Raw genomic sequence first — 27,670 nt, 5'->3', positions numbered from 1 at the left:
GGCTCAGACTGGCTTGGACCAAGGATGAATAGATCTAACTCTTTTTTTGTGGCTTTTTCTTGGACAATAGGTAAGAAAATAAATCTAATCTAGGAAAACTGGAAATTCTCACCGAGCAACCTGAAAACTGATACCACTTGATAGAGGCGAGGGTGTCCCGATCTTTCGATGAGATGATAACTATCGATTTGGTGGAGACGACTTTGATAATCCGACTACAAACGTGCATGACGTTGCGCCTTAGCAATCGCTAAACCAATCTCCTGAGGTTACTGACGATGCCGGAAGCACGGTCAGCCTGACCACGAAGGTCTATTCCTGCAAGCAATCGAAGAACGAGCAAGAATATGATAAAGCAATCTAAATATTGCAAATATATATGAGGTATTGATAATGGTGGGGATCCAGAACGAGCAAGAATATGATAAAGCAATCTAAATATTGCAAATATATATGAGGTATTGATAATGGTGGGGATCCGTAAGCGGTCTTGGTCTGGTCGTTGGACACAAACGAAGTACACGAAGTTGCAATGGCTAACTTTTAACTAAACAAATCCCAAGGAAAAAGCTACTAGATGGATCTACTTATATAGGAGCAAGGGGTGGCGGCCAAGGAGGTGGGAGGACGTCCCAAGGCATCCTAAAACTAACCCTATGTCGTACAAGGCTCATGGGCCCAAGTGGAGGTGATGCAACACCTTTGGGCTTGTAGTTTGACTCGGATTCTGCTGCAATGTCAGATTGTTTCGTCCGTAACTCAACGCTCCGGACGAATTTGAAAGTGAATCCAATTGGGTTGGAAAGAGCACGAAATCTAGTTTCCAACAAAAAAAGAATCACCCAATTTGGAGTCCGTATGAAAAAGTTGTTGGCGTTTTGAGTCAGGTATGTCTGTGCAGTCCGAATCTGAATCCAGAACGTGAGAGACTTGGACTCTATCTTCTCTTGGCCCAAAAGTGACGTGAGAAGGACTTTTTGAACACAACCTAAACTTCTCCTTTTCCCTTATCTTCATATGTGGATTGTACAAATGTCCCATACACCTGCAATTAGACAAAACACAAAAGTGTGTGAAGTATTTTTGTTCTGGATAACATAAATAGATTATTGAATAGTTTGCATTAGAAATCACCTGACAAATATGCATGTATGCAATATTTTTGGTCGTATCCAAGGTAGTCATGTCCTCATCAACCTTTCTCGATTGCATTGGGTCGATGAAGACCAGTTGATTGCTCCCCTATAAGCCACTATGGGTGAGCCACTCTTCCGCACATCCTCACAAGTCCATTGTCACCACAATGGACATCAAGCTTCAAGCACATGATCTCTTCATGATGCTCCACTTGAACTTGCACACGGCAATCTTGATGACGATCACCACTTGGTGTTATCCTCTCCATGGGTTGTATGATATCTTCCTCTTTATGCTATCTCATGGGCACATACCTAAACCCACATAGAACTCTCACATAGACCATGGGTTAGTACAAAAAGCTTAATGGACAACGCTTACCATACCATGGGATCACTTGATCCCTCTCGGTATATCTTCTACGCTTTGTGAGTTGATCAACTTGATTCACTATTGACTTAGTCTTGGTCAACCTTGAATCTTTCCAACTCTCTTCATTTGGATGATGTCTTGAAGGTAAACATGAATGATCATGCAATCTTCTTCTTCAAAACATGCTTGCAATAAGCTCAACACTCACATGACCAATCTTTGGATAATTCCTTGAATAGCACATTGGTCGACACAAACTCTCCTTGAAACCAACACATGTACTCCAAGAAAAGCCTATGGACAAAACCTTCAAATATAACTCGAGGCAACCATTAGACCATAGAGATTGTCATCAATTACCAAAACCAAACATGGGGGCACCGCATGTTCTTTCGGTGTGTCATCATCATCCATCGGTGCGTCATTATCATATTATGTATCTTCTGTATGACGAGAGTCCTGCATGGACCATCAATTATAGTGATTATGAGAACATCATGTGTGATGTTCACGACATTTGGCCTTTCACAACCATGCACATTTATCCCTTCACCATGTTTACTCCAACATTCATATCCCAACACGAATCTCCTCTTGATAAAATGTGTCTGGATCTCTGTAGTGCTTTTCATACTTTGCAAATATTGACACACGAAACATGGGAAACATATCCATTTCACTTTCCTTCTCAATCTATCTCAGTCAGCTGCTTCCAAAAAAGAAAAAGAAAAAACTAACAACCCATCCATGAACTCATTGCTCAAACTATTGTTGACATACATCCAAGCTCGATCCACCTCTGCAACATAACAAAAGTAACACAATAATAACCTTCTATTACAAGAAATTATCTGCTTATCATAATTATATTATTGAAACATTTAGCTAGCACATTTGTTTTGTTTTGCTCTGCATACTAACTTTGGCTTATGAATATTTTTTCCGAACTTTCCCCAACTTTGTAGCTGAAGGAAATATGCCCTAGAGGCAATAATAAAGTTATTATTTATTTTCTTATATCATGATAAAAGTTTATTATTCATGCTAGAATTGTATTAACCGGAAACATAATACATGTGTGAATACATAGATAAACAGAGTGTCACTAGTATGCCTCTACTAGACTAGCTTGTTAATCAAAGATGGTTATGTTTCCTAACCATGGACAAAGAGTTGTCATTTGATTAACAGGATCACATCATTAGTTGAATGATCTGATTGACATGACCCATTCCATTAGCTTAGCACCCGATCGTTTAGTATGTTGCTATTGCTTTCTTCATGACTTATACATGTTCCTATGACTATGAGATTATGCAACTCCCGTTTGCCAGAGGAACACTTTGTGTGCTACCAAACGTCACAACGTAACTGGGTGATTATAAAGGAGCTCTACAGGTGTCTCCAAAGGTACATGTCGGGTTGGCGTATTTCGAGATTAGGATTTGTCACTCTGATTGTCGGAGAGGTATCTCTGGGCCCTCTCGGTAATGCACATCACTTAAGCCTTGCAAGCATTGCAACTAATGAGTTAGTTGCGGGATGATGTATTACAGAACGAGTAAAGAGACTTGCCGGTAACGAGATTGAACTAGGTATAGGATACCGACGATCGAATCTCGGGCAAGTAACATACCGATGACAAAGGGGACAACGTATGTTGTTATGCGGTCTGGCCGATAAAAGATCTTCGTAGAATATGTAGGAGCCAATATGAGCATCCAGGTTCCGCTATTGGTTATTGACCGGAGACGTGTCTCGGTCATGTCTACATTGTTCTCGAACCCGTAGGGTCCGCACGCTTAAGGTTACGATGACAGTTATATTATGAGTTTATGCATTTTGATGTACCGAAGGTTGTTCGGAGTCCCGGATGTGATCACGGACATGACGGGGAGTCTCGAAATGGTCGAGACATAAAGATTGATATATTGGAAGCCTATGTTTGGATATCGGAAGTGTTCCGGGTGAAATCGGGATTTTACCGGAGTACCAGGAGGTTACCGGAACCCCCCGGGAGGTATATGGGCCTTAGTGGAAGAAGAGAAGAGGCAGCCAGGGCTGGGCCGCGCGCCCCTCACCCCTAGTCCGAATAGGACAACGAGAGAGGGGGCCGGCGCCCCCCTCCTTCTCTCTCTCTCTTTTCCCACCCCACGAATCCTATTCCAACTAGGAAAGGGGAGGGAGTAGGACTCCTCCTGGCGTACCACACCTTGGTTGGACAGCCCCCCTCCCTTGAACCTTTATATACGGAGGCAGGGGCACCCCTGGAGACACAAGTTGATCCACGTGATCATACTCTTAGCCGTGTGCGGTGCCCCCTTCCACCATAGTCCTCGATAATATTGTAGCGGTGCTTAGGCGAAGCCCTGCGACGGTAGTACATCAAGATCGTCACCACGCCGTCGTGCTGACGGAACTCTTCCCCGACACTTTGCTGGATCGGAGTCCGGGGATCGTCATCGAGCTGAACGTGTGCTAGAACTCGGAGGTGCCGTAGTTTCGGTGCTTGATCGGTCGGGCCGTGAAGACGTACGACTACATTAACCAAACGCTTCCGTTGTCGATCTACAAGGGTACGTAGATCATACTCTCCCCTCTCGTTGCTATGCATCACCATGATCTTGCGTGAGCGTAGGAAATTTTTTGAAATTACTACGAAACCCAACAGTAGCCATATTTATTAATATCTGCAGTAGCTTCACCAAAACTACACTATGCAGAGTACATCAAAATAAAGGGAGTACATAGCTTCGATTCAGGTACAGAGGAATAACATGCCCCCCTCTCAAAATGGTGCCCACCCTCCACTTCAAATTGGTGACCCGGTGGCAATAATCCCTCTCAAAATGGTGCTCGGCGACAACCCTCCATACCGATACATTGACCATCAGCAGCAACCCCCCCCCCCCCCCCCCCCCCCCGCCCTCTCTAAATGGTGCCCACCCTCCACTTCAAATTGGTGATCCCTCTCAAAATGGTGCTCAGCGACAACCCTCCATACCAATTCATTGACCATCAGCAGCAACCCCCCCCCCCCTTTCCTCCCCTCAAAACAGTCACAAGTGGGGCGAATGGAAACTCTCACACTGAACTCATGGTCAGTGTAACAAACATTGGAGGCATTTTCCAAATAGCAACAACAGTTGTGTTTCTCACAGAGGCGGTTTCATTTTATAATTTTCTGCAATAAACAAGTATTACATGCGGTTTCTAAACTACATGCAAACACTCATGGGGTGCAATGTGTTCCTCCTGTTGATGAAATGTTATTTACAATCAATTAAGCAATGTGAATCATTGATGACAATTCTTGTAGATAATTACAACATAAATTAAAAGAGAGCAATATGCTTCTCCTAGGCTAGTCATAGAGTTGGGAGTAACTTAGATTAGTGTCATGCATATAGCACTAGTCCATGTTACTACCTTCATTGTGCAAAGTAACATCCGAAAAGTAATATCATATATATGATTGCATTTATTAGATTGTAGACTCAATTTGCTTTGGATTGCATTGTGTTACAGTAACATGTTATGTTACTTCAAACACCTCTCTTGTCATTAACTATATGTCACATAAGCAAATTTTTCTTACTAGCTAAGTTACCCTACCTATGACCAGCCTAATAAACGACGATCGGCGTGATGAAATCAGCAAGGGTAATATGCCTTGAGGTGCACTTGCAAGCATGGGGAGTCCTTCCAAACCCTAGCGTGCATCTTGAGCAGCTCCTTGGCCTTGGCCCTGGCTCGCTCGCCGGCGTCCACTTGTAGAACCAACAGCAGCTTCGCCACCACCCCGACGGCCAGCATCTCCCGCAGCACGGCTGGTGTCGGCGAATGCATTGCCACGGCGTGCAGAGCGCGCACCGCGCTCTCGGTTGTGGTCAGTGAGACCCGCATAGCCTTCTTGGCCATGATGGCCAGCCCCGCCGGGTGCGCCACCAGGTCCGACCGCCCCTCCGCACAGCCGCAGAGGTGGTCGATAGCCACCACCGCCAGCTCGGTCGGGTGCCGCCCACCGTCGTCGAGGAGCAGCTCCACCAGCACAGTCATCGCGCCGGCCTCCGCGGCCTTGACGCGGTTCCGGCCCCACGGGCACAGCCGGCACAAGACGTTCAGCGCGGCCTTCACCGCCTTGGCGGACACCCTGTCGGACACCACGCGCACCACCTCCTGCACCACCTCGGTTCTCACCGCCATGATTCGCGCTGGCTCCACCACCGAGACCATCGCCTTCAGCAGGAGGATGCCGTAACAGCGGGACCGGTAGCTCGGTCGCCGCAGCATGCACACCAGTGTGTCCAAGAAGTCTACGTTTTCCTCGAGGATACGGACAAGGCTTTTCTTGGACGGCTTGAGCGAGCAGATGACGCTGAGCGCTTCCTCCTCCGGCGAGCTCGTGGACGTCGGGGAATCCAGCGACAGTTCTGACAAATCTTCTGCCGACTTGGACGTGGTGGCATGGTTCCTGACGACAGAGACGAGGAACTCGACGGCCCCGGGCGTGGCCTCGACGCAGCGCCTGTTGCGGTCGCTCTCGGCGACGATGTCCTTGATCTCCCGGAGCGCGGCCAGCTCCTTCTGCCGGCCGGCGCCGCGTCCCTCTTCGACTATCTCGGCGACGCGGCAGGCGTCAAGGGGCGGGCGCGGGGTGGGGAAGCGCTCGACGGCGTGCAGAGCGCACCAGGCCTGGGTGAGGCGGCGGAGCGTGTGGTTGGGCGTGGCCTCCCGGTCGGCCTCCGCGAGCTTTTGCTGCGTGATGGGGCAGGTGGCGTGGCCGTCGGAGAGCCAGCGCTCGATGCTGCAGCGGTCGTAGGTGATGCCGGTGGCGAGCGTGACGGGGTCCCGCATGATCTCCAGCGAGATCGGGCAAAGGAAGTACGGCGGCACCTCCACCGACGGCCCCTCCATCGCCATAGCCTGCTGTACGATTGAAGAAGAAGCTAGCTCGCGAAAGATTGATCGTGGAATGGAACTGGTGGAGAGCGAATGAAGAAGCTAAGAAAAGCAGACCAAGTTGCCGTGGAGTTGAACAAACGGGAGAGGAAGCGGGTGCGCGTTTTATAGTGGTGTCGGGGATGCGAAGAAGTCCACGCGTGTTCACAAGAGATTAGCTAGAGATTAATTGCGTGGAATGACACAGTAAAATGGGTTGGGTTGGGCTGGATTGACCTGGCGGTCGGTGTTGAGCTGGCCCCCGGAGCTGACCACGAGATGAGAGTGGCTCCACGTTTTGACTTTGTGATTCATCCTTCTATTATCGATCGACCCCTTTGCCTGGTCCTTTCTGTTCTTCAACCCCTTGCTCTTGAAAGATTCCGTTTCTGTGGGCATGAAACACCGTTGAAGTTTAGCCAGTTGCATGCATAGATTGGTGTGCTATATATTTTGACTTTTCTTAAACACAATACAGACCACCCTAATAAGATTGAAATAAATACAGAAATATGTGAGCACCTGAGTCTTGGACTTAAACCTGGACGGGGTAGTTACACAGTAAGCTAGGTGGCATCGGCTCCGTGAAAATGGAATAAGATTCTCCCCGCCTAGCCCTCATCCCGGCGATTCGTCCAGCATTGTGGGAGGGCTTGTGGAGGTGTTCTTCGATGGGTCTCACAGGATTCGGTCAATGTTTGTCTTTGATGGATCCGGTCTTCGTTCGTCTGCATTTGTTTGTTTATAGGTTCGATCCTTTCGATAGATGTTGCTCTTCATTCATGCTAGTTGTGTTGGTCATTTGGTGTCTTAACACAATGATTTTGTAACTGTCTATTATAATAAAATTTGTCCGGCTCCTGTGAGGGAGGGGTCATGACAGCGGCATGCCTTCAGTTCGTTTCAGTGATTGTAGTCGTCGCTAGGTGGTCTACGAGCATGGATGTAATTTCTGTTAATTCTGTTGTCAATTTTACTATCATACTATTTGACGAATAGATTGAAATTTTCAAAATAAAAATAGTCCAATTTTCAGGTCCAAAATCTAATGGATAACCAACTAAAACCACATCCACATGTCATTGCATACTGTGGGCTACCGGGGTGGGACCGTGGGTAGGCGGTCGATCGGTCGTGCTATTGCTGCCGCAGCAGACAACGAAGTGCCGGATCGATCGATGGCATATACGTGTGTCGTTTACAGCCAAATTAGATCAAGAAAACATTTTTTTCCTGCATACAAAACAAAAGGAAAGCTACTATTCGCCGCCTCAGCCGCAATCGGAGCATTCAAGGTTCAAGCTGATGCTACCGCTGACCGACTGGGCCATGCATGGATGCATGCATGGCAGGAGGCCACCGATCATTGCTAGCCACGCGTGGTAGACAGCACTCAGCCAGCCACTCGCAGCAGCTTCCGGCCGCATGCGACCGGGCCCCACATGTTGGCGCGGTTTGACCGTCCCGGCGATTCTTCAACGCACGCGCTCGTAAAGACGTAAACAATTTCCACGTGCTGTTTTAAAATGGAAAAGAATTAGGCGCATTTTGTCCTACTACTAGTACTTGTATGCTCTAGCCTTTGTATATTCGTCACGTGCCGACCGTGCATGCATGCATGTTCCGGCCTCCGGTTCCCGTCGCATTGAAGTTCCAAATCGATCGTCAACCATGATCAAATCACCAAACGACCCTGCAGATATTGAGAGTACGTTATTGCTATTGTATGTGACCAACCGGGTCGAGCGCTGCGTTATATCGACCATGACCTAACCACGTCGACCAGCTCTCTTACCCGTCGTATTAAAGACAAGGAACTGTTCTAGTGGTTCTACTGTTTCAGCGAGGGGCTTTGGACGGAATCTCGCACTTCTACACCCAGCCTAGTGAGGGTCTTTTGTTGTGCTAAGATGCGAGAGCTAGAAAGTACATGCCGGGAGGTTGACTTGGGAGGCGACGGTGAAGGCGAATCCGACGATACTCAAAATCTGGTTATATACATCCATTTCCAATCATTTCTGTACAATAAATTTGTTGTACATTTATTATTTCTTCTAGCCTTTTTCATCAGCTATGTATACAATAGGGGGTACAAAGTACAATCCATTAATTTCGGCATTATTCTTCTTTCCGAAAAAGGATGTTGTTACAATGACCCCACTTTGTGCGCCCCCTCTCTGATTACTCAAGTTCTTGGCGGTTTTTGATATATATAACCAAAAATGCAGAAATAAACTTTCTTTGCTCCTATTCCCTCCGTTCGGTGAAGAGTGCACGTTTGGCTTTAAAATTTGTCCACAAAAAAGTGTACTTCTATCTTCTCAATGCATTTTCAAATAGAAAAAAATGCTTGTCTCTCATGATAATCAAGACCAGTAACATTTTACACGTGGTGTCCTTAATTTTACATGCACTTAGCTTATTGGGGTTGGGTAATTAAAAAGGAGAGAAATGGTAGCTTGCACCTTTACAATACATTTTTTTACTTCACTTCATAATTTGTTCTAATATTTCTATATGTATATTTTTCACCAGACGGCTAGATATTCTTACATTACACACGGCAACCTCGTTGGCTTTTGTATCTTATTTCTAAACTCAATGCCAAACAACATAAGATCACACTTGTTGGTCAGTGTCGTCTCTGTTAGGCTAACCAACACCTCACAGTCGCAGCCTTCCTCGTTGTAGAACTCACCCAACTCCACCTCCATCCAACCGTCGTCCCTCCTCCGAGGGATTACCATGTCATCTCCAAGAGTAATTTCCCATTCTAGACCATATGCAGGTGATTCCAAGACATGTATATGTGGTGACTCGCCAGCACCGCCCTCATCCTCCACACAACTTTGCAGGCAAACTTGCGAGACTGATTCACGTCCCTCTCCTACGCTAACTGAAGCCTCCTGGAACGGATGATCCAACCCATAGAATTAAGTGGGCTGTAGCTTAAACACCATGTAAGCGGCATACGTTACGTTTTCGGAGAGCATCCTGCAGTGTATCTTCCCGCGGATATCTATTTTGCCACACTTCCTTAATGTCACGACATGTGGCACGAAATATAGACATAATTAAGATTTGTGCCACTTCAAATATTATAGTAGTGAGACAAATTAAGCAGTAGATGGAATTCGTTATATGGAAATGTACGGTTTTAACCTTTTGCTAGCGTTGAGAGTTTCGTAGTCAAAACTGCTAGGAGGCTAAATTTCGAGATTTGACCCTTTTCTGAAACCTATTCGAGATTTGACCCTAGTTTAATTTTTTTCGAGATCTGACTCTTTTGCTACCGCCAGGGACCATGGCGGTAGGGTATAACAGCCTACCGCCAAGGTCCCTGGCGGTAGGGTTGCATGCCCTACTGTCAAAAACCTCCTAAGTATTGAACACAGTTCGTGCTCGTGCCTACCTCCAAGCACCTTGACGGTAGGGTTGTGCAGGCTACCGCCAGCCCGGTTGGCAGTTGCGATGTTTTCTACCGCCAAAGTCCCTGGCGGTAGGTTGTTAGACCCTACCGCCATGGACTCTGACGGTAGCAAAAGGGTCAGATCTTGAAATTTTTTCAAACTAGGGTCAAATCTCGAATAGGTTTCAGAAAAGGGTCAAAACACGAAAATTTGCCTCGCTAGGAGTCAAGTCCCATACGTAGCGCTGGTACTTGGTGACCTGTAGTATCTCTGCCGAAAGCAAGAAGCACTTGGCGCCGGTAGCCTTGTCGAGCCTCATGTGCTGCACCACACGTACGTTAGTAGGTATATGTGCAGCAAAAGAAAAGAAAAAACGCCGACCTATTAGTGCATGGATCCATATGGAAACATCTCTCATGCCGGTCGAAGAATTAGAAGAAAAAACCTAGCTAGCTATATGTTTATGCAAAAATTCAGTAGCAGTTTGATGGCGGTAATACTACATAGTACTCCCTCCGTTCCAAATTACTCGTCGAGGTTTTAGTCAGGACCGGCCTTAAAGGGGAGGGGGGCAGCCGCCCGGGCCCCCAAGGTGGAGGGCCCCCTGTATTTTGCATTTAGGCAGTAAAAAAGTTCATCTGTGCTGGCCCATGGGTAAAGTGGTAGCAGCTATTGTAGATGGAAAGTCTATTTTTTTTTTGCGAAAATTGTAGATGGAAAGTCTGATACATCGGATACATCCGCATAACTCACGCATTCACTCGCAGGATCGATGACCAAACGCGTGCATCGCCCTCACGAACGCAGCCGGCGCCGCCTTTTCGTCTCACGCCTAGATTGTGGCCGATCTAGAGACGTGGTCTGCGCCGGAAATCAGCGGCGGATCGGTGCTGCTGTGTTTCGTCTATAGAGGTGAGTATTGCTGGACGGCATCTTCCACTATTTGCACAATTGATCATTCTGGTTCTGTGCTTTAATACTGATGTTCATGTGGTGCTATAGATTCAATTGTCAAGGCAAGGAAGAGGTTCCGGATGCTGCTCACGGCTGTTAGTTTATATATGACCTGAGCAATGACGGCATAATTGGGTAATTAACTCTTGATTTAATGATTTGCATAACTAGGTGGGAGTATCTTTGCACTACCACGTCACCATAGATTTGATTTTGAAGATATAAAGGTATCTAAGTTTTGAAGTTATGAAGAAGTATTTTCCACATCAGTCATATGGATTTACTCATCTATCTAATTTCTCATGTATACTCCTATTTATGGTAAGATTCTACCATTTTCATTATGAGAATTCAAATTTTGAATTCAACAATGCATTTAGGATGCAAATTGTTTTAGGACCATTCTTGGAGTCTTCTGTCCCTTTTGGTACCTAAAATAATATACTCCTACAGATGTAGTTCAAGCATGACAGTAAACCTGTCTTTGCATCACGCACTGTTGTATACTTTCTTCATAGCCTGTTATTTTGATGTTTATGTTGAGGGCCCCTAAGGTTTTAGTTTCGCCCCGGGCTCCCGAAATCTCATGACCGGCCCTGGTTTTAGTTCAAATTTGAACTAAAACCATGACGAGTAATCTGGAACAGAAGGAGTACGTACCATGAGCTTGCGTGGAAGGAAGGAGGGCAGGCAGGAGAGGCGCTGGAAAACCGCCTTCTTGGACGCCATTGATGGGGAGATCTGCTTCTTGGCGAAGCGCGGAAGCTCGCGTGGCATGAAGCAGGACCAGACGGTGTCGCTGTTGGCGGTGGCTCGAAAGGCCCGGGAGACAACAGCTGCATGGCAGGCGGCCACCAGCGAGGTGAGCGATATCACGCGCGCAAGTAGCTCCTCCCGGCAGGCGCCCGATCTCACAGGACGCCGTGTGCATGGATGAGGGATCACAGATGCTGCAATCCCCGGCCGCTACGGGCGTGTTCATGGTTACTCCCTTCATTTTTGAAAGAGTGTACTTCTAACTTTGTTGGAAAGTCAAACTCTTTTATATCTGACCATATTTATACAATAATACATCAACATTTATGCCATCAAATTAGTAGCATTAGATTCAAGATAAAATATATTCTCATCATATACTATTTGGTTTCGCAAACATTGATATACTTTTGCACAAACTTGATTAAACTTTGAGATAGTTTGATCTTCCAACTTTGTTAGAAGTACACTCTTTCAAAGACGGAGGGAGCACGTCGTTGGGATGTTGTTGCCCGAGCTTTCAAGTTGGAATTTATATGCCGTGGGAGTGGGAGAGAGAGACGGATTGCGGGCCAAGCTACTACGTGCATGCATGTTCCGTTCTCCGGTCGGTTCCGTCACGTTCAAAGGTTCCTTCCTGCTCTTCCGATTCCGACTATGTACGTAATCCAAATCGACCGCAAACAAATTGCATTTTTTAGGGGAACAAACAAACTCCACTATTACTACGTACACAAAGCGACCCAGCATATATTGTCAGTATTTTATTATGTACTATATTTTTTTAAGGAGCCTGTGTTAACTAGATCGACCATGACCTAACTACGTCGACTAGGGCGAACCAATTTATGGTTGGATGGTTAGAGGGACTGTGGTATCCCTAGCCTATCAGGGTTCAAATCCTGATGCTCGCATTTATTTCTGGATTTATTTCAGGATTTTCGGCGATGCGCATTCAGTAGGAGAAGACGTTTCCATCGACGACGAGGTGCCTACGGTGACTTCGTAAATTTCAAGATGATATGCCGGCTTAGTCTTTCGGAGGTACTCATAGGGGTATGGTGTGCATGTGCGTGTTCATAGAAGTGAGTGTATGCGTATGTATATGAGCGCTTGTGTTTGTACTGTGTTAAAAAAACTACGACCAGCTCTTCCACAATAGCCACCCAGTCGTACAAAAGGGGACGAACTGCTCAGTCAAAAATAAAAACAAAAACGAACGGGCATCAACTGATTCTAGTGTTCTACAGTTTCAACGAGGAGCTTTGGACGGAATCTCGCACTTTTACGCTCAGAATTGTGTTCGTGTTGTTTTCTCTTTGTATCTTTTTGGTCATAATGCATTAGAACATGTGAGAGCTCGGAAAAACATGCAAGACAACTTGGGAGGCCACAACGAAGATGTCTTTTGGGGCTTGGGTGGTCACACGGAAGTTTTTCTTTTTAGCTGGACACAGAAGTTGTTTATAACGCATCCTTTCATCCCAACAAACATGGTTGCAACCTCCTCCTCTTTCGGATTGAAATCAACGTGATGCCCACTATAAATCATCTTACTACATTTGTGCTTTAAAATAAACCATTTCTTCAAATGTCACAGAAATATAAATTCACCGAACATATCTTAGAGCATTTTGAAATACTCCCTCCATTCCCTTATACAAGGCCACTTCATATTTTTATATCTAATTTTGATCATTAATTTTACCAACAAAAAGTGAGTTATATGCCGCAAAAAGTATGTCATTGGATGCACATTTCAAAAAACTTTCTGATGATATATTTTTTATGACATATAATCCATATTTTGTTGACCAAAATTATGAGTCAAAGTTTGACACGAAAAACAAAGTGGCCTTGTATAAGGGAATGTAGGGAGTATAAATATATGTAAGAGAAAAAAAAAGAAAATCACTGGAAATCGAAGAAACCGGTAAAAGATACAGAATGGCACGCCTTATTATTCTTATTTTGCTCTTTTCATTATATACAAAATTGGTTTTATATACTAGATTCTCAAAATTATGTAGTTTTTGATAAATAAGAATAGTATTAAAACTTTAAGGAAAAGCATTAACACTTTTATAATAAAATGCAAACATTTTTAAAGTTTGAACAATTTTTTAATTAAAATGTTTATCATGTGTTAAAAATATGTTCACCACCCATTTTATATTGGTTATCATGAATTTAAAAAATCTTCATCATGTATTAAAAAATAGTAGAAAAATCATCATGTAGATTTTGCATCTCGCCTGGCTCTCACTAGGCATGAGTGCTATATCTCACCTACCGCGATATAGAACACCATCTAGGGCCAGTTCTTTTCAGCGATTCTCCCAGAATCACCCCCCTCCCCAGCTTCTCCCAGAATCGCCACTCCATATTTTTTTTTACAATCCTATCTAGTTAAGGTCTAATTAGGTAGGATTGTAAAAAATATATGGAGTAGTGATTCTGGAAGAAGCTGGGAAGGGGGGCGATTCTGGTAGAATAGCCCAAAAGAACTGGCCGCTAGCCTCAAAGGTTCCGTCCCGTGTTGTGACTGGGCCAGTCCATATACTTCATTCTTCCCTGCGTGATTCTTGTTTTGTGCGCTGGATTTTTTCTGGTTCGATACGTACATTTTGCTTCTCACCTGGCCAGGGCCGGCCCGTAAGATCCGAGGCCCTGTGCTGAACCTAAAAATAGGGCCTTATCTCACTTATATTTGTATTATTGAAATACAATATACGAAGCATGAATAAATTAAGATTAAAGATATCAATTGAAGATTATACATCAATATTTGGCGATTAGATGAACGCTCTAAATCATCTAGTCTCGTGTCCAGTCTAATTGAACTGCTATACTGCGGTCATTAACGGAGGAAGCAATTATCGATTTCTAACGATCCTTGCTAAACATTAGTTAGGAATCAAGAGTAAGGGCAGAAGTTAATGAGAAAGGAGGGCTCACCAAGGGCAGGCTACCTGTTTTGAAGCCATGAAGCACTCGCAAGATCGAAGCCGTGAGAGCTGTCGTTGCGTGCCCTTGTCAATCCTCTCGCCCGTGTGCTCGGGTCGCTTGCCGCCGGTGCCCTGCAGGCGTCTGGAACTGCGGCCAATTGATCCGACGACCCCGTTTCCAATCGAGCAGCAGCCCAAGGACTACGGTCGATCGATTGACGATCCAGTCAGTGTCCTAGTAGGCTGTAACTACGAGTGCTTTTGCAATCGACGATCCCGATTCCTAGGCTGTAACGACGAGTGCTTTTGCAATCGACAATCCTGTATCCTAGGCTGTAACGACGCGAGCGCTTTTCGATCGACGATCCCGTTTCCTGTGCTTGAGGAGTGCATGCTGCGATCGATACCGTTTCCGATCGATCTTTTTTTGGGGGGCGTTTCCGATCGATCGAGTAGTGGCCGCTCGACCTCCACTCACACGGAAGGGCAGCGGCCCAACACCATGCGAGGCCCAGCGCCCAGGAATATCCAAATACGTATTAGGCGGGAGCCATCAGTTAACGAGCGCTCCTTCGGGAGCCTGACAACGATCAGCGCATTTGGCGCACTCTCAGTCATTCGCGATGTGTCGCGTTCTGGGCGTTCCCTTTGGATTTTGTTTGTTTTTATTTTTCCGCACGCGTTTTCGGCTATTTGAACGTTTTTTTCAATGTTTTGGTTTTCCATTGATCTTCCTTAGCTTTTCGACCAAAAAAATATTTCAAAAAAAAGTTTTTTGCGAGAAAAAACGCGTTTTCTTTTTTTTTTCTTTTGCGAGAGTCACGGCCGTGCCTTTCGAAAATGGAGAAAAACGCGTTTTCTGTTTTTTTTTCCTTTCGCGATAGTCATGGTTTTGCTTTCACAAGAGGTACAGTTGTGCTTTCGCGAGAGTCACGGCCGTGCCTCTCGGAAACGAAAAAGAAAAACGGGTTTTTTGTTTTTTTGTCTTTCGCGAGAGTCACGGTTTTGCTTCCGCGGGAGACACGGTTGTGCTTTCGCGAGAGTCACGGCCGTGCCTCTCGAAAACGAAAAAACGTGTTTTCTATTTTTTTTCTCTTTCACGAGAGTCACGGTTTTGCTTCCGCGAGAAGCACGGTTGTGCTTTTGCGAGCGTCACGGCCGTGCCTCCTCGGAAACGAAAAATAAAACACGTTTTCTCTTCTTTTTTTCTTCCGAGAGAGTCACGGTTTTGCTTCCGCGAGAGGCACGGTTGTGATTTCGTGAGAGGCACGGGCGTGCCTCTTTTGAAGAGGAAAAAAACCCATGCTCCCAATTCGGTTTTTTCGTCTGATTTTTTTCGGTCGGTTTTTTCATGAAAAAAGCTTATCAAAACCTATCAACATAGGATCTAATTTTGAAGATCTAGACGCGAGGAATCCAACGGTGAAAGCGGTTTGAGATTTGGACACACGGTTTGAGAGATAAAACGTTTTAAATAAACGGATCTATGAAAAAAAAGGAAAATCTCTCAGGTTGTGACAAGTGACGCGCTGGATGTGCGCCACTTGTCACAACATGAAGAGTTGGAGTAATCTTTGCAATAAATACTCTTTAACTAGTGATTTCGGTACTAGGCCTATGGAAAAATTTTGGGCGCCCCAAATTGATGGGCCCTGTGCGGGCAGCACATTGTGCACAACTATAGGCCCAACCCTGCTCCTGGCTCGCCCACGTGGACTATTAGGCCTATCTTTTGTATTTTTGTTTTGGGTTTCGTATGTATACCTTATTATTTTTTATTTTCTATTAATTTCGTTTTTCTACAGTTTTGGTTTTGTTTCTTATTTTTCTTTTGATTTTTTATTTTCAAACTTGTGCCAAATTTTCTAAATGCACATTAAAATTTTTATGTATATATGATGAATGCAATTACATATTGAAAAATAGCAAAATGCACATTGACCATTTTTTGAAGACATGGTGCACATTAATTTTTTTTTTTCAACAATGTCACAAACATTTTAAAAAACATGTAATATTTTGTTATGTGTTACAACTTTTTGAAATCGCATGGAGCATATTTTATTTGTTATCACCATTTGTCTAAAATTGGCAAAACATTTTTTTACATTTCATGAACATCTTTGAAAATGTCATGATATTATTTGTGAATGCACAATGTTTCTTACTTCATGGATAGTTTTTTTGAGTGGTACAATTTTTTTTACAAATTACATGAGCAATGATTTACATTTTTATTGACATAATTTAAGTCATGAACATATTCTGTAAACTTGTGAGCAATTTTTATTGATACAATTTTTTTGAGTGACATGATCTTTTTGGAGAATGCTTACAAATATTTACATTTCATGAACATATTTTTGAATGTGCGGCGAACAAGTTTTTACTTCTATGTATTTTTCTTTTTATAAAAAAGTTTGTGTAAGCCAGAAGTTAAGAAAGACATAGAAAGGAAAAAAAAGCCGAAACAAACACATGAATGAATAAAACTAATGATGTAACAACTAATCGGCCGGCTACTACAACCTCTTTGAGGCGACGCGTCATTTGGTGTTGGAGTGTGCGAGACGTATGCTTCCCCATCACCACGACAAGATGTAATTTGCGCGATCCTAAAAAAGGATATAATTTGCGCACGTAGCTAGTAATAGCTAAGACGCGCTCAAAGCGAGCAAGTAGGCCCGATTAGTCGCCATACCATCTTGGGCCTTGGTTACCAGTGCTCCTGAGGTTGCTAATGTGACATAAACAAACTTTACTCCATTCCCAGAGAAAATATTTCATGCCTCTCTTCGTGAGAGAGCTCAAAAAGGTCAGTGCTCCTATAGTCTCCTACTGGTTCTCTAGAACTTTATATTTAACTACATTCGAAACAAAATATATTGAGGCAAAAGAGTAAATACTGGTAGATGGAGGGTGGTACATATGTGAGTAGTGCCGAGGAGCAGGGTATTGGGGATGAAGCAAGGGAACCAAAGATGTCACGACGTCCACAGTGGTGTCCTACCAGGTATTTAACTCGCACAATCCAATTTTAGGTAATCCATTACAACACATGCACAAAAATGCTCCCAAAAATTTTAAGCACTCATATGAACAAGACTCTTAGACTTTAGGTAGATGCTCTTACACTGCTACTCAAGAAGCTTTGATATTTTCTTAAGAGCACCGCTACTCGGATCCCCACTACCTCCCTATTTGTCTTAGCGGACAACCTAGACAGTGCTCAGACAGGACAGAAGGAAAAACCTATCCAACCGAACCAAATTATCTGCATATGTCCGGCCTGCCCGCGAGCCTTCAAACTCAGTCCATATGTAAAAAATACTTCAAAGTTGAGATTATTATGGAAAGTAAAGTTGACTTATTCTGCACCCTGGTCGATTTAACATGTTAAATGTAAAAGCGTTGATGATAGAGTTAAGATTGTGACAAGTTGGTGCTAATCAATTAGCATAACAGCTAGTATTACATGGCACAATCAAGATCCTGACAAAGCCGCACTAATTAAGCTATCTTGTTTTGGCAATAATAAGCGCAACGAAAGCTACAACAAAAGCACGGATTGAAAGGTGTCAATCCAACCGTGTGACCTTCAAATACTTGGTGTATCTTAATACATTGCACCAGCGACGTCCTTGTTGTAGCTGCACCAAAGCTCTTTTTATGCATGAATGATTGCTCACCCCACGTACTTTACGTCGCTGCATGCACCACCCCTGCGGAAACTGAAGACGCCACGTGGCGTACTTGGTGGGCAAACAAAGCTTGATGATTGGTAAAAAAGATGAAGGTCTGTATACACGTCTTCTACGTGGTGGCGCCTAAGCTGCAAATGTTGCGGCGCAGGCGATAAAGAGAAAGCTCACACGTGTATATCATGTACACAAAGCAAGCTCTCTTTTTTGGCAAAGTCATGTACACAAATCTCAGGCTACGTGCCTAACTACTTACCATTGAGTGCTGGACCACGCATAGATATTACATGGAACTAATGCTATACACGTCATCCATTTGCATACGAGCTAAGATGGCGCAGAAACCCTTTTGATCCGGTCCGATGACATCATGCAGCTAGTGCGGGAAATGATAGAAAGAAATTAAAAGTGGCGAGTAGATGTAGTACAAAAGTAGACCCCCGATGGAAATAAGACGGGATCCAACTTGCGGGGAGGCGACGTCTGAGACAGCTCGTAGGATCGGATAGGATATTGTTTCTAAATCCCCCTGGCTCTGTCGTTCGTAATCTCGTGGACGATGCAACTCTTGCTTGATCATCAATAAAGCTCGCCGTGGTGGCCTTCCCAAAAAGAAAGCATGACCCATCTTCACCTTATTTTACATTTAATGGATGTGTGCCCTTGGATGCCCACCCAACGGCTAGAGGTTAAGGACTAAGGATTTTTATGACCATTGAAGAAAAGAAAATAGAATCTCAATGTGCAACCACCGGTGTACAATCTTGTCAGGATTTACGATTTAGCCTAGCAGCAAGTACTAAAAGAATCACACAAATTTAGCTTGCCAGGTAAGTTTCAGAATATCACATATATTTATTCCAGCAAAAATAAAATACGACAAACTATGAATATTTGTTTAAAAAATCATAATTAAGCTTCATGATGATAAAAACTACCACAAACTGAGTCTAACTTAGACGGTTAGGTTCCTTGTGGTGGAACCAATCCATCCAGGTTTAAATCCTACAATTTACACCTGTGCTTGCATATTTTCCGAATTTATTTCAAACTTTACGGTGGTATTGCCAGTCGCCTCAGACAGGATGCGCCTGACATCGACCTCTCCTAGTTTGGCTTCTTCTTCTCCACCTAGCTCCACATCCTCCCAAGCTCCAATCTAAGAGCAAGTACAATAGAGCAGAGTCAGCTGGCTATAAGAAATAAACTAGTATATTCTTGCTTAGTTGGAGGAAAGAAAAGAGAAGAGAGAAGGTAAGCGGGCTCTTGATGAAGAGCCAGCTCTAGCACGTGCTCCTAGGCACTTTATGAGAGTGAAAGGTGGGTCATATAATAAAATGTAGTACACTCTTTCAATCAACTATTGTACATATTGGCTATAAGATGTGCTATAGATGACAGGACAATGGCTTATAGCCAGCAGTTGGCTATACCATTAACCATGCTCTAACCTTGTCAAGCTCGTCTACTCCTTCGACTGCCTCAGCCCGCCCTCCAACTCCACGGACGTCGAGGTTGCCCGCTACTCCTCCATCCATGTTTTTTTTGCGTCTCCCAGCCGGCCAATACACGCTCGTCTTCGCCAGCTGCCTCACCAGTTTGCGCGGACCTCAAGGTCTCAATTGATGTGAGCTCCGCCTCCCCTCCCGTGTTTGTGGAAGAGGAGCACCGGGTCAGCCGGATCGAGCAACAACCATGGCACCAACGAGGAGGGAATAGAACAGGCCAGGTAGGTTGCCTGGCATAGTGGCTGGATCTGAGCCCGGCCGATCGAGGGAGTTCCCTGCCGTAGTCAAGCACCGTTTTTGGGTTCAGTTCGGTCATAAAAAAATGGAGTAAACCAGAAAAAACTCATGGTACTAATTAACTAGACCACGAACGTGGCATCTACAATCAGCAGAGAATGAGAAAATAAATAGAAGGAGGTAATTTGTTTTGTAGGTTTCACTAATTTGGTAAAAATTGTGAATTTCACAAAAAAGGTAAAAACAGAGAATTTTGCTAAATGAGGTAAAATATATACAGTATATCACAAACATGAAACTAGGGAATAAAAAAGAATTCCTCTTTTTTTATAGATAGTAGTATATATATATAATTTCGATTGATAAATTCATTAAACATCTTTGGGAACTTTATGGGCTGGAGCGTGGTCTATAAACACATCATAGAATAAGTGGGCTGCCAATCCTAGCTACGACCCACGCCGAATCATCATACGTAGTTTGTTTTACATACAATAGGTACATGCACCTGCAGACCGTGGTGCGAATATTATTTTTTCTTGGAAAAGAAAATAAAGTTGTACGAATATTAACGGTTGCTCGGCTCATGCATGAGCCATGCATGCCTGCATGCGTGCGTGAATCTAGACCACGTCGACAGAACGGGCAAAGTCCACCCCCGGCGCCGCCGCCGCCTCAGCAGCGCATCTCCTGGGGACGTCGACGGCGCTGGCCATCTCGGTGACCGGGCGCACCTCGGCGCACGAGCCCTTGTCCGTCTTGCCGACGTTGATCACGACGACGTGGTCCTCTGCGGGCGCCTTCCATGCCTCTTTCCCCTCCTTGACCTCGCTTGCCACCGGCGTCTTGTTCATGTAGAACACGTAGAGGACCATCTGGATCACCCCGAAGGTGAAGCCAAGGATGTTTGGGAGCTGGAAACATAATTTTAATCGTCAGTGTTCATGCTTGAGAGAATTGTATGTATGCGTATCCAAAAGGGTTGTTTGTGTAGTTACCGCGACGTATTTGTCCTTGATGAGCAGGCCGTAGAGGAACCAGACGATTGCGCTGAGGGTGAGCGTGAGGGAGAGCGTGAAGGGCATGTACTCCACACTCTTGGTCTTGATGACTCGTCCCTGGGGAAAGGAACACATCAAGTTAGTTGACGCGCGTACAAGAGGTCCCGCCATGCATGAGCTCAAATAGGAGGTTTGTCGGTCAAAAAGGGCTCACGATGATGCTGAGTGGGGCAACGAAGACGCAGACGGAGAAGCCGACGCAGATCCAGCCGAGTGAGACGACGCGTGTCTCACCGTGGAAGGCGAAGAGGGTGAGGAGGAAGATGAGCCCGAAGCCGGTGATGTTGAGGAGGACAACGATCTTTGCTGTGAAAATCTTGGCCTTCCTAGGGGCGTACACGAGGTACATGACGATGTAGACGGTCTCGATGACGCAGCCGGCAGCGTTGATGCTGATGAGGAGGCCCTCACCGGTCTTGACCAGTGCGTAGAAGATCCACAGCATCGCGCTGAACAGGGCCACGACGTAGGGCACCGACTGGAACCCCTCCGTGGATTTGCTCTTGAAGATCCGGTAGAATGTTGGTCTAATATTTTATTTTTGTGAGTACATTAGTTAGTTATTATGGGAGAACGTATCAATTAACAGGATCAAATGAAACAAAAACCAACATAGACAGTCGCTTACATCGGGGCCAGGAGGCTTGAGAAAGAGATCACGTTGCCTGCAAGGCACAAAGTTTAGCAAAGTTAGCGATGAGTTGTGATAATTGTATGACACATTTACATCTTTCTTTTATGCGCTTTATCCTTTTCGAAAAAACATAAGCAATTTGCTTTGTTGTCGTTTCTTTTGGGGTTTTGGGCACTGAGCTAGATGTCACTACAGCTAGTACTAGACTACCCATCAATTAATCAATCAGTGGCAAAGATAAGATATATAGATAGAGGCTGCAAAAGGGTGATCTCAAACGACAGAAAGTAGTCTACTAGTACTGCACTAACAAATAGTAGCTGTAATAAGAAACTATGATAATACAAGGGGTAATTGTTGGGCATCTGTTGTTCGTGGTGAGAATAATATACCTAGTAGGCCGAAGGCGAATGCCCAAGGGTGCTCCATGGATAGGCCACCCATTGTGATACAAAGATGTATAACAGTGAGGTGGATGCGAACTTGGTATAACAGTGGGGCGAGAGATTGTTTTTGCTCGTCTCGCTCTCTCTCTCTAACCCTAGACTCCTGGCGGAGAGAAGGGAGAGGTCTGGAGAGGAGAGCTCTCTAAGTTGGTTGAAACTCTTAGCCTGAATTGTAAGCTTGGTAATGGGGTGCTTTATATAGGCAGGAAGACATGACTGCTTGGCGTATGCAAGCTGTCCGATCACACATATGCCACACAAAATTAATGATTGGCTTTCCAGAAAAAAAAGGTTTCCAGCAATGCATAATTGAGCTTATCTAATGTGCTATGCTTGATAGAGATAATGATGGAAATTTTATAAAGTTGTCGCTTTGGTGCACTCTTTAGCTTTAGTGTGCATAATGCCTCTGCTGCTGAAACTGTTGTACACTCCGAATTGTGTTGCACTACGTCATTCTTCCAATCTTCCCAACCTAGATCTTTGGGGTGTGGTATTAGCCGCCAGAGAAGTGCGAACCAAATGAGACATTCCAACTGAGAGGACTCTTCAGATCCTTAGTTCACTGAATTTTCCAAATGAAATGTCTTACAGGAAAAAATAATAATGTTTATATGCTATATCTCTTTTCTTCGTCAGTGTTTAGACATAAACATAGTGTCCAAAACTGAATTAATTTAACAGCTTCTCGTATTAAAAATGTAAGCAAAGAGTTATTAATCGAACGTACCAACATAATTATACTTCTAGTAATGAATGCACCTAATTGAATACTCATCTTACGGAGGTGGTATAACTTTAAAGAAGTATGCAATTGCACATACAGTCAAATAGTGTTAGTCACCTTAACCTCATTTCATATAAATATAATCCAATAATGTATTAGTTTGTGCAAGTACCATAGTCCTCAAAAGATTAGTTCCTAGAAATGATGCAACCAATACCTTGATCGTCAAATCCATAAAAAAGAAGGTCATGCAGTTTAACTTTCCAATCGAATTGACTCTTAGAACCGTTTTATTGTACAATTTGTGAAAAATAGTAGTGAAGTGTTTTAGCTTGCTTATATAAGGTCGGGATGTCTTAGACCGTGATAGCATTGCGGTAGATTATAATAAGATGTTTGAGATCAAGTTTGTGGGTTTTATCGCTTGAATAGTTAGTTGTTTAATTATGACCCACAAAAATTTCCAAAAAGGGTGTTTTTTGACTCAAAATGTCGCATCAGTGGAATACAATCAAAACAAGTTCACATCCATTCTCTACGTGGCAAAGATACACACACAACCACACACACTCTAAATAACGCTGACAAAAACAAAGTTGTCTGAGACTACAATAACTAAGGCGAGGGGGAGGGGGGGCTCAGACTAAGCCTCCAACCATGTCGGGCAAAAACATCCTTGTCCTTCTGTTCCATCTGCGTACACACGGCTATAAACACTTGTTGGTGTTCAGATCGCTAAAGAATAGACTACAAACGAAGCTAGTATGTAGATTGCTAGATAACCTGTAGCAAAGAGAAATCTGACCTATAACTATATATTTTTCTCTAAAAGGAGGATTACTTCGGCCTCTACATCAAAAGATAGTTATTTATTAAAATGAACCAAGTGCCAAAGTATCACGAACAGATCCAGTAGAAATAAAGCAAAAATCAATGACAAAATGCCACAACCGGCACAAATAAGACAAAATGCCTATACACATAATCTATTATTGGACCGTCATCCAAACCAGTTGTACGTATCCCGTGCTACGTACTGTCTCCCATCGGTTGCAACCAAAAGCCATAAGGCCCTGCAATTTTTTTGAATGTTTATTCTATTAAACACACAGTCGTTTCGATAACTATAACTATATATATTGTCCCACCCCCCCCCCCCCCCGCGTGTCGTCTCTCCGGCGACTCGGGCGGGCACCCCGTCAGCCACCGGCACATCCCCTCCACCAGCCACCGTCCCCCGCCGGCCGCGGCAAATACGACGTCCGGCAAAGCCCGGCGACGGCTGTCGCCGGCGGGATCCGTCCCGCGCACGTGCTGCCCCTGATGCCCGCCCTCTTCCGCGTCAAGCCCCGCCATATCTGGGGTCGGGCTTCCTTTCGGTCGCTCCCCTGGTGTCGGTCATCGCCATCCCTTTAGATCCGACTGCTGCGCCGCTGTTTGCAGGCTCCCGACGCCCCCGGGCGGCTGTGGGGGCCGGTCCTCGTGGCTGCCTCGGCGGAGGTCCCATCTTCCGTTTCTGCTACTCCGGGTGCTGCACCCGCCCCCTGCTTTGCGTCCTTGCGTCGAGCTCCGCCGCCTCCCGCCCTCATCCGCTTGCCATCGCCGACTGCTGTCTGCCGCCACGTCTCCCACCTCCACCACCCCCTGTTCCGTCGTCGTTGTGCTTCTACGCGTGCTCGCCAACGAAGGTGGCGTCGTGGCTCCTGCGCTCTGGAGCCCTCCACCTCCCAGTTCCCCCCTATGGGCTGCCGCTGTTCGTGGCTTTTCCGCTGGGGGCGCCGCACCGGTGGTCCTCATGGTGCCCTCGGCGTCAAGGGTGCCTGCCGGCGTCGCTCCGCTGTTGGATTCACCTGGATCTGGGACCGCCATTTCAGCGCTACCGTGCTATTGGCGGCTGCTCTGTGACTTGTCGCGTGGCAGACTGTGACCGGGGATGGGGAGAAATCCTTGGTCAAGCCTTCTGCTGGCCGAGACAGCGACGACGCTTCCCGTCGTTTCCATCTTGATGGCGTTGTCTTCATCCCCCGGTCTTGTGATGTTTTGGGTGTGCTTTGCGGAGTTCTATGCTTGGTGATGCCCTTCGACTACGCCGGTGGCACACAGGTGCCGTGGCGTCGTCTCAGCCCGGCGTGACCGTTCGAATGTACCCCATGACACAGGTGGTGTCGCGGCGTTGTGCAGTCTTGGTTGCCCGGTGCTTTTCGATTGCATCGATGACACAGTGTCATGGTTTAGTCTCGGCTCGTAGCTGCAGTTTGAGCGCCTGTGGCGCCCCTTGTTGTGATGTTTTGTGTGTGCTTTGTGGAGTTCTATGCCTGGCGATGCCCTCCGACTACACCGGTGGCACACAGGTGCCGTGGCGTCGTCTCGGCCCGGTGTGACCGTTCGAATGTATCCCATGACATAGGTGGTGTCACGGCGTTGTGCAGTCTTGGTTGCCCGGTGCTTTTTGATGGCGTCGATGTGTAGTGTCATGGTTTAGTCTCGGCTCGCCGCTGCAGTTCGAGCGCCCGTGGTGCCCCTCTGTTGTGTTGTGTCCCTCCTCGCCATGTGTTGTTTGTGTTTTTGCTTTATTTCTCCTTCCTGTCCCCCTGTACTTCTGGTTCTCTTGAACCCTATCTTGTATTAGGCTGCAAAGCCTATAGGCAACAAATGAATACAATTCAGGTGGGGAGGGTTTCTTCTCCCCCCCGGTGACATTCAAAAAAAAAAAAAAAATTAGTATGATAGTGGATTTTTTGCTCTCAGGCTCCGTGGAGCCCTTTATTTTCAAACATACCAAAATCAAGTGTCTAAATTACAAAAAAAGGAATACACAAGTACTTATAGATGTTTATTAAGTGTGTGTGAAATTTCATCACAAATTTTTTTTTGTGTGGCCTCAACAAAAAATAATCATGTGATTTCATAGTGAATAGTACATGTGTTATAAATACGCAAATTTGTCATTTTTGTGTAGCTCACATGAAAACGTATTTCGCCATGAAGCTTCACAGACAAGTACTAGTATACATCCATATGTATATGTGTATTTTATTCAGAATTTTTGCGACTTAAAATTTTAAAAAATTGTTTTTCTTTTCAAATAAAGGGCTCCAAGGAGCTCCAGCTCCATCAGGTATTTCCTATTTAGCACACCATACATAATTTTAGAAGCACAAACTTTTTTTGCGGGTGAGAAGCACAAACTAAGCATTTGCTTCTCAGTTTCCTTCTATTAATAGTGCAACTAGCTAAGTGGTTCTTTGGTGCTGATACGAGGGACTATGCTAGCTAGTTTCAAGTTGCTGAAATTACAATGCAAATGATGTTTGGCTTGCTAATCAATCGACTCAACTGGTCTTCTCTCTAAAAGATAATGCAACTGAAGTGTGTGGGCGCTTGTCCAGTATACGGTACACGCTAGACATGTGCACTCACAAACTCTGTCTAAGAACCATGTGAAATTTTACAATGCCCCAAATCGGTATAGACTGTTAACTTTTTATATGATCTAATGCGTGACATATAACATCCTAAATGCAGCAGCGTAATAAAATTTTACGAAGTACAATGCTATCCTTGTCCACCGGACGGTCAGGATTACAAGTATGTCTTACCTCTAGGCACGTAAGAGACTAAGGAAGTGCACCTTATATTTAATAAAAAGAACTAAAAAACTATACCCGTGGTGCTGTTTGGTTGAGAATTGGGTACGGATGTAGAGTGAGTAAATCAATAATCCTAGTTAGGGCAGCTCCGACCCTCAAACTACCCGTATCCGTACGGACCGCCTAGTTTGGACGTATTGTGCCGTCCAAGGTGGTCCTGTATCGGTCCATGGAATAGTACAGATGCATTTTTTTCCGCAAACGAAGACAAATGCGAGGGGCTTTGTGGACATACGGACTACATTCACACCCACTTCTGACCATCCTGACCCATCCAAAATCACCCTCCCTCATCCGCGCGTGTTCCTCCCGTCGCCAGCTGCCTGCATCCATACCGGCATAGAGCGGCCACTCCACATTGAAATCGGCCTAGAGCGGACGAGACCTCTCACTAGCTCCGCCAATGAAGCGGCACGCCGGTCGAGGACACTACCCGCGATGAGTCCTCGGTGTCCGCGCCTGTTCAATGCCGAAGACGCATTACTGGATGGGACAGAATGGATATCTACCACGCCCCTACAGTGCCCCGTCCGTCCTTATATTGCCATTAAGAAGGCTCGCCGGTTGAGAAACCCACTTCGGCGCCGCGCATTGATGCACCCGAACGCCTGGCCTCACCGGAATCCACCATTTAAAAGTGGCCACACCTGGGTAACTTCACGCCACTACACAAGCCACTCCACATCCTCCTCGCTTGCACCGCATCTACCATGACTGCAGGAGGCGAAGCTTTGTGGGAGAGTCTTTCCATAGAGATGAAGCACAAGGTGGCTGCCTTTGCGGACGCTTGGCAGAGCTGCCGTGCCAAGAGGATAAAGGCCGGCTTGCCGGCCAACTCGCTCGAGGTCTCCGATGACGAGTGTGACCCCACGATGGAGACGGGCTCCGACAACACCGCGCTAGAGCACGCCTATGCACGCCAGTTTCACCATGGAGCAGGCTACCACGCCGCCATGATGGAGGTGTAGCCTGCGCCGGCGCCTATGTCGGCATTCCAGCAGATGCAGGGGGAACATCGGTGCAACTTGTTTCTTCTGGAGCAGCACCGGCTGGCGGAGGGCCAAATCGACGGCGAGTGAGGAGGTCATGACGGCCCCGGCCGTGGCGAACCCCAACTACGTCGCAGAGTAGCGTGCGATCTACGAGGTAGTCCGCGCTCAAACCACCGCTTGCCAGGAAGCAGCCGCT

General features: G+C 45.5%; 2 protein-coding genes across 2 annotated transcripts; both read right to left on the bottom strand.

The window, feature by feature from the left end:
* Window positions 1-4,970: 4,970 nt before the first annotated feature.
* Window positions 4,971-6,556, bottom strand: LOC125512973 (E3 ubiquitin-protein ligase PUB23-like). The gene has a single exon (XM_048678028.1). It carries the CDS (start codon window positions 6,430-6,432, stop codon window positions 5,164-5,166), a length of 1,269 nt encoding a protein of 422 aa, XP_048533985.1. The 5' UTR covers window positions 6,433-6,556; the 3' UTR covers window positions 4,971-5,163.
* Window positions 6,557-20,387: 13,831 nt separating this feature from the next.
* Window positions 20,388-22,315, bottom strand: LOC125515348 (bidirectional sugar transporter SWEET13-like). The gene is made up of 5 exons (XM_048680800.1): window positions 22,052-22,315; window positions 21,654-21,690; window positions 21,180-21,552; window positions 20,963-21,082; window positions 20,388-20,878 (listed from the first exon to the last, which is right to left on the bottom strand). The coding sequence occupies exons 1-5, from the start codon at window positions 22,101-22,103 to the stop codon at window positions 20,588-20,590; spliced, it is 873 nt and encodes a 290-aa protein (XP_048536757.1). The 5' UTR covers window positions 22,104-22,315; the 3' UTR covers window positions 20,388-20,587.
* Between the last annotated feature and the right edge of the window lie 5,355 nt (window positions 22,316-27,670).

Source organism: Triticum urartu, chromosome 6 (assembly GCF_003073215.2).
Source record: "Triticum urartu cultivar G1812 chromosome 6, Tu2.1, whole genome shotgun sequence".
In the NCBI taxonomy this organism is placed as follows: domain Eukaryota; kingdom Viridiplantae; phylum Streptophyta; class Magnoliopsida; order Poales; family Poaceae; genus Triticum; species Triticum urartu.
The sequence above is the reverse complement of the archived record's forward strand: the minus strand, read 5'-3'. Positions and strand labels throughout refer to the sequence as shown.

What these genes read in the sequence shown, in the direction of transcription:
- LOC125515348 (XM_048680800.1), bottom strand. Translation starts at nt 22,103, where the DNA reads ATGGGTGGCCTATCCATGGAGCACCCTTGGGCATTCGCCTTCGGCCTA. An exon ending in TCAAGCCTCCTGGCCCCGAT is followed by an intron (nt 21,553 to 21,653) that starts GTAAGCGACTGT and finishes ATAAAATATTAG; the next exon opens with ACCAACATTCTACCGGATCT. An exon ending in TCAAGGACAAATACGTCGCG is followed by an intron (nt 20,879 to 20,962) that starts GTAACTACACAA and finishes TTATGTTTCCAG; the next exon opens with CTCCCAAACATCCTTGGCTT.
- LOC125512973 (XM_048678028.1), bottom strand. Translation starts at nt 6,432, where the DNA reads ATGGCGATGGAGGGGCCGTCGGTGGAGGTGCCGCCGTACTTCCTTTGC.